This window comes from Adiantum capillus-veneris, chromosome 6 (assembly GCF_014529385.1).
Source record: "Adiantum capillus-veneris isolate H3 chromosome 6, ASM1452938v2, whole genome shotgun sequence".
NCBI classification, from domain to species: domain Eukaryota; kingdom Viridiplantae; phylum Streptophyta; class Polypodiopsida; order Polypodiales; family Pteridaceae; genus Adiantum; species Adiantum capillus-veneris.
In genome coordinates, this window is record NC_140936.1 from 58,676,891 (window position 1) to 58,687,392 (window position 10,502).

The 10,502-nt window shown below is 36.8% G+C and overlaps 1 protein-coding gene across 1 annotated transcript in view; it reads left to right on the forward strand.

Annotated features, from left to right (window-relative positions):
* LOC147455566 (ras-related protein RABA1f-like) overlaps positions 1-2,231 on the forward strand; it is a 44,743-nt gene extending 42,512 nt beyond the window's left edge. Inside the window, exon 2 of the mRNA XM_086514322.1 lies at positions 1,204-2,231. Within this exon, the coding sequence (XP_086370448.1) occupies positions 1,204-1,636 (433 nt within the window). The 3' untranslated portion in view covers positions 1,637-2,231. The remainder of the gene's footprint in view (positions 1-1,203) is intronic.
* Positions 2,232-10,502: the final 8,271 nt, after the last annotated feature.

Genomic DNA, 10,502 nt, shown 5'->3' on the forward strand with positions numbered 1-10,502 from the left:
GTTTCTACTTTAAAACCTTAAACTCTTGGTTTAGACCCCTTGGCCACACTTTCCAGGTTCAGTTCCGTTTGTCCTCTTGGCCAGTCCTTTCCAGTTGGGCACGCCACGTCATCACATGTGTATTGTCTACTATTATATGGTTACCCATGCGAACATGTTTGTATGGTGTACGAATGCAGATGTGGTAGGAATTTAACAATATAGCCTCTATTTGTGGGATGAACCGTGCAAATTACGTACGATGTGGCCCCTTGTATATGGCAAGGTGGTTTCTCTAACGCTTGGTTATCCAAGGTGATGTTGCTAACTTGTTTGTAGCTAGGCCTAGTGCACTTGCCACATTGAGTCTGCTCTGGCTTCTGCTCAAGATTCAGGCTTGCTCAGCCTCGTATCCGCTAGCCTCTTGATCATAGTAGCCAATTATGTATGCTAAGAGCTTAACTCACTTTGAAGTGGAAAACTTTTTAGCGAAGTAACATATGGACAACAAATACCATGCGACTTAGACACAAATTTAAGAGAAGTTTTGAAAGGTTAAAAATGTTTTAAAACGTTTTAAATGTTTCGTAAGTTTCTTGATTTGAAGAAATTAGTTTCGTGGCAACTATGCTCTTGATACAAAAAGAGTCTTTCCAACTAAGAACCGCTTCATGGATTCCCTCATGCATTTGCTATCTTTGCCTATGCTCAGCTTGGTCACGCTCAATCTTCAAGTTCAAGGAGTTGGCTCTCGTTTACATTCAGTTGCTCCTCTATAGAGACTAGTTTTGTCAAAACTCAGAAGCACGAATAAATGTCCTTTTTTGAACAGGATATACCTGTGACGTCTGGTTGTGTTTAACAATCCTTTTTTTTGTTTCCTTTGGTAGTTCTTCCACAAGTTTTTGCAATTTGCTTTTGCTAGTATATGGGCACACTGCACATCTTTTCTCATTTTACTATGGCCTTTCATTAATCTTGGCAACAACATTTACCTTCAAATTTTAAGTTAGTCGTTCTTCGAAGGAAAATAGTATTTGCCTTATATTCCATAGACTGTTTATGTTTCAGCAGGACGGAGGTTTAGCATTGCTGCATGGAAAACGCGGGTTTAGAGAGTGATGAAATACCACTGCTTATCCATTGTGTTCTTCAAATTGTTGTTGCAGAGATATAGTAATGGCACCTTTCTACATGCATTAAAGTGTGTAATTTTTTCTGCAGATACCGAGCAATCACCAATGCATATTACCGGGGTGCAGTGGGTGCTTTGCTCGTGTATGACATAGCTAGACATATGACTTTCGAGAATGTGGAAAGGTGGCTGAAGGAACTCAGGGAGCACACAGACTCAAATGTTGTGATAATGCTTGTGGGAAACAAATCCGATCTGCGACACTTGAGAGCAGTTTCAACAGAAGACAGCCAGTCTTTTGCAGAGAGAGAGTGTTTATTCTTTATGGAGACCTCTGCCTTGGAAGCAACAAACGTTGAAAATGCATTCACGCAAGTCCTTACGCAGATTTACAGGGTGGTTAGCAAAAAGGCGCTTGACATAGGCGAAGACCTTGCTGCTGTACCAAGCCAAGGGCAAACGATTAGTTATACAAGTAATGACTCCACGACACCTAAGAAAGTTGGGTGTTGTTCAGCATAGCGGTGAGGGCCACCATAAAGTTGTCATGAACACATTGTGGACTTTGTAAGCTGCCATGTGTCGGTTTTCTGCCAGCCAGCAAGCTTTTTTGTTGGATTGATTGGAGAGATTTTATGGCAACTTTGAGCGGAAATAGAGTTGTTTCAAGAGGGTAACAAGCTAGGTGCCGTCTGTCAGTGGATGATCCTCTTGCTTCTGAGATGCAGCAGGATGAAGATGGATATTTCAGAGTGTGTATTCACCTGCAATTCTCTCTGAGTTCATCTGTCATGAGGGGGGGAGATGCTTTGTGGGCTGGTTTTGAAGAGGCTTTATCATGGAATGGGAAGTTTTGCTTCAAAACTAATCTTTGGAGCTGGCCATGCTTGGAAGTAATTTCAGCATGTTCTAAATACTGTTTCTATTGGTTGGGAAATTTTGCAGTAACTAGTATGCTGCTAATATAGAGTTTTCTGTATCAAGCAACTTCTTTGTGCCAGATAGCTTGTAGACTTGTGTATTTTGGTCCTGGTGGATTGCTTATGTATTTTGGTCCTGGTAGATTACTTAAGGTTTGGTCACAACAATGTAGTGTGCTCATCTTTGAGTTGTCAAAGGTAATGGTTGCTCCGCAATTATGTCTGTTTTTCAAATGTTTTGCACATGTTAGGTCGTCGTAAGTGTTATCTTTTTACTGTTGTGTTTTGCAACTGTTTAATGGCAATACAAAAAGTAATAATGTTGTCAGATATGTTTATAAGCACCGATTCACAAAAATTCTTGTTATGCTTGTTATGGTTTTGTGCAGTGAAAGTCAAAATGCCATGATTATTTTGAGGATCATACAATGGTAGTAAAGCTGGACTAAAAAAATATTCTTCTATTTATTATGTCACTTAAGTGAATGACCTGTGTTTACCTGAAAAGCCACACACACACACACACACACACACACACAAACAACTTACAAAAACTGACACTTAGTAAACACAAGACATTAAGAAATGAGAAATTATTGCACCTCCATTTTTCTCAGAAATCTGAATTTCGCTTTGAAAACTATGAGTTTGCTAGATCAATCCGACTTAATGATTCGAAAAGCCGACTTACGTGAATCGACCATTTACTTTTTCTTAAGGTACCGTTGTTGAATGGAAACTAATGAATTAGAAAGCTGACTTACGAGAATTGACCCATACAACTTATTTTCAAGGTACTCTTCTTGAATGTTGCACCTTCACTCTTTCTTGAAGAGAAATCTAGACAATAGTCTCTCAGGGTCATAAATAACAATAGCGACACTACAAATATAGGGGCCCTTGAAGCTCTCTCTAAATGTTTCTCCATAGATGTTTGATTTTGAATAGAAGGAAAAATAAAGGAATAATATCATGCCAATTTGGTAAGAAATAGAAAATTTTTAATTTTGGTAGTTTTTTCACCTTTGATAAACTAATGATGAATATATTGATGCGAGTTTTTTCAAAATGAAAATTTTATTTTATTTTTTGTCACTTATGTCCAAAAATAGAAAGTTTTAAGATGCTTACATCCACCTAAACGTGATCGTTTCGCCTAATTCTACTTTGACATAAATTTTCATTAAAAGAGTTTGTTTCGAAAACTACTAAATATAGCAGGTGTGCATCTCACCCTTTTGCTTGTCATCTTCAAGCTCGTCTTTCTATAACAACTTCAGAATTTAATTTTGATATCCTATGCTCGCCTATCACAATTAAATCCTTATCCTAATGTTACTAGAATAAATTCCCAAGTTTGAGGTATGTATGTCCATGGATGGCCCATAGCCATGGACCCAGCTCTTATGGAATATTGAAGTATGAGCATGACTAGACTACTTGAGGTGTATCACCCAAAAGGGTAAAGAGGGACAACACTGATGACAAAGTGGGAGCTCTCATCCTTTAATAAGAGAGGGCGAGCAGGGAAGGCATGGGGCTAGCTTGGCCAACAAGGCAACTTCAACTCTCTATATAAAGGGCATTTCTACTAATTTTTGCACACACTTGAACACACTTGGAAGAATGAAGCTCTGTTGATGTGGCAAAAAACTTGGTGACTACCACATCGAAGCTTTGAGAGATCAATAACTCCAAAGCACCTTTGGGTAATGTAAATCTATCGTGCTAACTTGAAAATGTGTAAGAACTAATTGTGAAAAAATCAATTTGATAACAAGGTTGATGAAATGCTAATTATATCGATTCTTACACTTCTATTTTAATGATTAATCAATGTGTAAATACAAGCGATTAATAATGTGATTTTCCTACCATAAGCACCATAACCATAAATCATTGATGTAATTAACATTCCATCAACCTTATTATCAAATTGGTTTTTTTTACAATTAGTTCTTTAATATTTTCAACTTAGCACAATAGATTGAAATTACCCAAATGTGCTTTGGAGTTATTGATCTCTCAAAGCTTCGAATATGTAGTCACCAAGTTGTTATCAATCTCTTCTCTCAATTGGAATCCTTTCCAATTGCTGCCACATCATTATTCAATTGAAATCCTTTCCAACTGCTGCCATATTATCATTCAAGTGGAATTCTTTCCAATTCCTACCTTACTATCAAATGCTATACTCTTATTTACCTGTCCACAAATGGGAATTGACGAATTGTTATACCTATTTTATGGTAATTTCTTTATATTATAAAGTAATTAAGGTCTCACTGCTCGATTACATAATTGACTACCTCCATAGTTCTAGATCAATGTATCCTAGATGATTGTATGCGTTGCTAATTGTATCCAAGAATTTTGTCCAACTAAAATGATGGATTGTTCTTGCAAACAAATATAAGCGATTAATCATGTGATTTGTGCATAAATGGATGGTGTGAATGTGTATGTCTTATAGAACTTACATAAATTTTGCCTACCATAAGCATAAATCATCAAAATCAAAGTGTAAGAATCGATGTAACTAACATTCCATCAACCTTCAATTGAAATCCTTTCCAATTCCTACCTTACTATCAGATCCTATAATCTTATTTACTTGTCCTCAACTGGGAATCAACAATTGTTATACCTATTTTATGGTAATTTCTCTACATCATAAAGTAATGAATGTCTCATTTCTCGATTACATAATCATTTGTTTTGACTACATGCGCAGTTCTAGTTCAATGTATCTTAGATGCTTGCATGAGTTGCTAATTGTTTCCAAGAATTTTGTCCAACTAAAATGATGGATTGTTCTTGCAAGCAAATATAAATGATTAATCATGTGATTTTTGCATAAATGGATGGTGTGAATGTGTATGTCTCTTAAACCATCAGAATAGAAGTGTAAGAATCGATGTAACTAGCAATCTAACAGCCTTATTATCAAAATTGATTTTTACACAATTAGTTCTTACACATTTTCAAGTTAGCACAATAGATTTACATTACCCAAATGTGCTTCGGAGTTATTGATGTCTCAAAGCTTCAATGTGGTAGTCACCAAGTTGTTATCTATCTCTCTCTTCTCTCAATTGGAATCCTTTCCAATTGCTGCCACATTATTATTCAATTGAAACCCTTTTCAATTGCTGCCACATTATCATTCAATTGGAATCCTTTCCAATTCCTTCTTTTCTATCAAATGCTATACTCTTATTTACATGTCCTCTACTCGGAATCGACAATCGTTATACCTATTTTATGGTAATTTCTCTACATCTAAAGTAATGAAGGTCTCACTGCTTGATTAAATAATCATTTGTGTTGACTACACGCACAATTCTAGATCAATGTATCTTAGATGCTTGCATGAATTGCTAATTGTATCCAAGAATTTTGTGCAACTAAAATGATGGATTGTTCTTGCAAGAAAATATAAGCGATTAATCATGTGATTTGTGCATACATGGATGGTGTGAATGTGTTTATCTCTTAGACCTTATATAAATTTTGCTTACCATAACCATAAATCATCAGAATAGAAGTGCAAGAATCGATGTAATGAACATTCCATCAAACTTATTATCAAATTGGTTTTCTCACAATTAGTTTTTACACGTTTTCAAGTTAGCACGATAGATTTACATAACCCAAATTCACATTGGAGTTATTGATCTCTCAAAGCTTTGATGTGGTAGTCACCAAGTTGTTATCAATTTCTTCTCTCAATTGGAATCCTTTCCAATTGCTTCCACATTATTATTCAATTGAAATCCTTTCCAATTGCTACCATATTATCATTCAATTAAAATCCTTTCCAATTCCTACCTTACTATCAAATGCTATACTCTTATTTACGTGCCCTCAAGTGGGAGTCGACAATTGTTATACCTATTTTATGGTGATTTCTCTACATTATAAAGTAATGAAAGTCTCACTGCTTGATTACATAATATTTTGTGTTGACTACCTGCGGAATTCTACATCAATGTATCCTGGATGCTTGCATGAGTTGCTAATAAAACCCAAGAATTTTATCAAACTAAAATGATGGATTGTTCTTGCAAGCAAATATAAGTGATTAATCATGTGATTTGTGCATAAATGGATGGTGTGAATGTGTATGTCTCTTAAACCTTACATAAAATTTTCCTACCATAAGCATAAATCATTTGAATAGAAGTGTAAGAATTGATGTAATTAACATTCCATCAACCTTATTATCAAATTGGTATTTTCACAATTAGTTCTTACACATTTTCAAGTTAGCACAATAGATTTACATTACCCAAATTCCCTTTGGAGTTATTAATCTCTCAAAACTTCGATGTGGTTGTCACCAAGTTGTTATCAATCTCTTCTCTCAATTGAAATCCTTTGAAATTGCTACCACATTATTGTTGAATTGAAATTGTTTCCAATATTTGCCATATTATCATTCAATTGGAATCCTTTCCAATTTCTAGTTTACTATCAAATGATTTACTCTTATTAACATCTCCTCAATTGGGAATCGATAATTGTTATACCTATTTTATGGTAATTTCTCTACATTATAAAGTAATGAAGGGCTTACTGCTGGATTACATAATCATTTATGTTGAGTACATGCACAATTCTAGGTCAATGTATCCTAGATGCTTGCATAAGTTGTTAATTGGATCCAAGAATTTTGTCCAACTAAAATGATGGATTGTTCTTACAATCAAATGTAAGTGATTAATCATGTCATTTGTGCATAAATGGATGGTGTGAATGTATAAGTCTCTTAGACCTTACATAAATTTTGCCTACCATAAGCATAAATCATCAGAACAGAAGTGTAAGAATCGATGTAATTTACATTCCATCAACCTTATTATCAAATTGGTTTTTTCAAAAATTAGTTCTCACATATTTTCAAGTTAGCATGATAGATTTTCATCACCCAAATGTGCTTTGGAGTTATTGATCCCTCAAAGCTTCGATGTGGTAGTCACCAAGTTGTTATCAATCTCTTCTCTCAATTGGAATCCTTTCCAATTGCTGCCACATTATTATTCAATTAAAATTGTTTTTAACTGCTGCCAATCCTTTCCAATTTCTAGATTACTATCAAATGCTATACTCTTGTTTACCTTTCCTCAATTGGGAATCGACAATTATTATACCTAGTTTATGGTAGTTTCTCTACATTATAAAATAATGAAGGCATTAGGAGAAAGTTGGACTCACTTTTGGGCCCTGTAAGAAGTTCCACACCGGTTTAGAGAGAGAAAATGAAAATGTTAAATTGTGTATTTTATGTGATACTTTTTTGCGCCAACAAAAAGACAAAAAGACATTCTTTGGTATAGGTAGCCGCCGTCTTTATCATTCTTATCCTTCGTTCTCTAGAGAGGAATCCAACTAACCGTATGACTAATGATTCAAAATGACAACTTACAAGCGTTCCCTCCAGAAACATAAGCCACACGAACTCTATCAACTCTAAACATGAGAATATAGCCTTCCATCCCAAAACTTGAGATATTTCATGAGTTTCGAGTGTTTATCTATTTCTCTATCAACTCTAGGAATGGAGAACACTTCTTTTTTTGATGAAAACACCAATTTGGACTTGCAATCCTCAACCCCTTCATCTTGAACACGAAAGAACACACATTATCTTCATGTCGATGTATTGCAAGAGTATGCACCGTTGCAGAAACATAGGAGGGAGTCTTTCTTATCTCAACAGGAGAAATAACTTAGAAGGAAAAACAAGGAACATCATTTGGATTTGTGGACCGATGGATCTATTTTTCCAAAGGATCCTATGACAAATGCGCCACGTCCCTTTGCTAATATCACTAACCTCTTACATTTCACAGGTGATGGAAAGGATGGGCTATTGGTATACACAGAACATTTGGAAATGAGAGGATTGAATGCGGAAAGGCAAAGAAACCTCCTGGTGATGGAGAACATGCAACTGAAGAAACTTAACGAAGCATTCTCTCAAAAGATTTCATCAAACAAAGAGACAATCCAAAGCCTTGAGAAGAAGATCACAAGTTTGCGAGAGAAAGACACCGTGCTTGGTAGTCGGAAAAGAAAACGAGATCTGTGCAACATTGAGAACATGAAGATTGATAATGGTGGTCTGAAAAAACTCAAGCTTTGCCACATTAGTTTTGGCTTGAGGCCATCATTTGTGCCACTTATTATGTACTGATTAGGTGTCCTACAAAAGCTTTGCAGTCTATGGAGTCTATGACTCCATATGAAGCATGGCATGATAGAAAGCCTTCTATTGAGCGCATGCGTGTTTTTGGTTGTTTGGCATATGCTTTGGTGCTACAAACATAGCGCAGGGAATTGGATGATAAGACTGTCAAATGTATTTTTGTTGGTTATAGTGCTGAAAGCAAAGGTTACAGGTTGTATCGACCGCAAACAAAGCGTATCTTGGTCTCATGTGATGTTGTGTTTGTGGAAGATTCATTTTAGCCCTTGCTGTCATGTACTAGAGAGAGTAATGTAAGCTCACCAGACATTTATGACACTTTGTTGCTTCTTTTCAGTGGTGGAAGTTTGAATTTAAATTCCAATGAGGCAAATGTATAGACTATGGGGGTTTCTGAAAATGTTACAGAGATCAGCCTCTTACTGATGGAGATGTACATGATGTACTTGATGAAGAAAGGGCTGAGAATGAGCAGGCTAGAGGTATGCCTAAATGACTGGTGCATGCTTTGCGTGACAGTAAATTGGATGCACCTTTGTCTAGTCGTACTCGTTCAGGTTCTCACCATGCATCTTATGCATCAGATTGTTTTGCTTTGGCTGTGTCTAGCTTACATGATGTTGAGGAACCTCTCTCTTTTGAAGAAGCACATAATTCAAAAATTTGGATGGCTGCCATGTAATCAAAATATGATGCACCTATAGAAAATGACACATGGACTTTATGTGATTTGCTTCCTGGCAAAAAGGCGATTGGTACAAAGTGGGTTTACAAGTTGAAACATAAGCCGGATGGTGAGATTGATCGCTATAAGGCTCGACTTGTTGCAAAAGGTTATGAACAGAAGAAAGACATAGATTATGAAGAGACTTTTGCTCCCACTCATCGTATGACTAATGTACGTTTTCTATGTGCATTGGCAGCTCATTTTGGTTGGGATGTACATCAGTCAGACATTGTTACTGCTTTCTTGAATGGTGACATGTTTGAGGAAGTTTATGTAGCGCAACCTTGCGGTTTTGTCAAAAAAGGACAGCAGGATAAAGTGTGTAGATGTAAGAAAGCTTTGTATGGGTTGAAACAATCTCCTCGTGCTTGGTATGAGAAGGTTGACGCTCATTTGGTCAAACGAGGCTTTTGTAACAGTCCAACAGAAATCACATTGTATGTAAAGCGTGAGGGTGATGTACTTCTCATTGTGGTTCTCTATGTGGATGATTTGCTGATCACTAGGCCAAATGAGAGACTTATTGCTAAATTTAAGGTTGATTTGAATGCTACTTTCAAGATGAAAGATTTGGGGCTGTTGCATCATTACTTGGGCATACAGTTTAAGCAGTGTGATGGTGATATCGCCTTGTGTCAAAAATGTTACATAGAGACATTGCTATGTAAGTTTGACTTGAGGATTGCAAACCTAATGCCACTCCCATGGAAATAGGTTTGAAGTTAAGTCTTCATGATGCTGGTATCCTATCAATGTCACTCTTTACCAAACTATTGTTGGTTGTCTTATTTATGTATGCAACACAAGGCTGGATACCCTAGGTTCTAAGCATTGGCAGACTTTCAAGAGATTTTTTCGCTACTTGAGTGGCACTTTACATCTTGGCTTGTTTTATCCCAAGGGGGGATCATTGTCACCAGACTTACGTGCTTTTTTGGACTCAAATTGGGTTGGTTGTTTTGAAACGCGAGTGTCCACAAGTGGTTTTTGTTTCATGCTCGATAGTTCATGTATCTCATGGTTGAGCAAGAAGAAACCTACTGTGGCCACTTCTAGTTGTGAGGCTGAGTATAAGGCAGTCGGTCTTCACAACTACGATTGAGTGTGTATGGCTCAGACACCTTAAGGCTGATTTGGGTGTTGGATAGGACACTGCCAACTCTATCTACACTAACAGACAGAGTGCATTGGGAGTGGCAAGGAACCTAGTTTTTCATGCTCACACAAAGCACATTGAGGTGCATTACCACTATGTCAAGGAGAGGTTCTCAGCAAGAGAGATCAACTTGGCTTATGTGCCAACACATGACAACCTTGTAGATCTTTTCACAAAGGCATTGTCTCGTGAGAAGTTCAAAGCTTTCCGCAAAGGTTTGGGCTTACTCCCCTTTGTGGACTGATCATGTCCTCAGGGCAGGGCACTTCCCTATACTCTATGTGCCACCTCTCGTTCACTGCATCACTCCCAGGGGGGATTTTTTATCATATACATGTGGTAGTGATGTGTTGAACACACTTAGGATTGCTGAG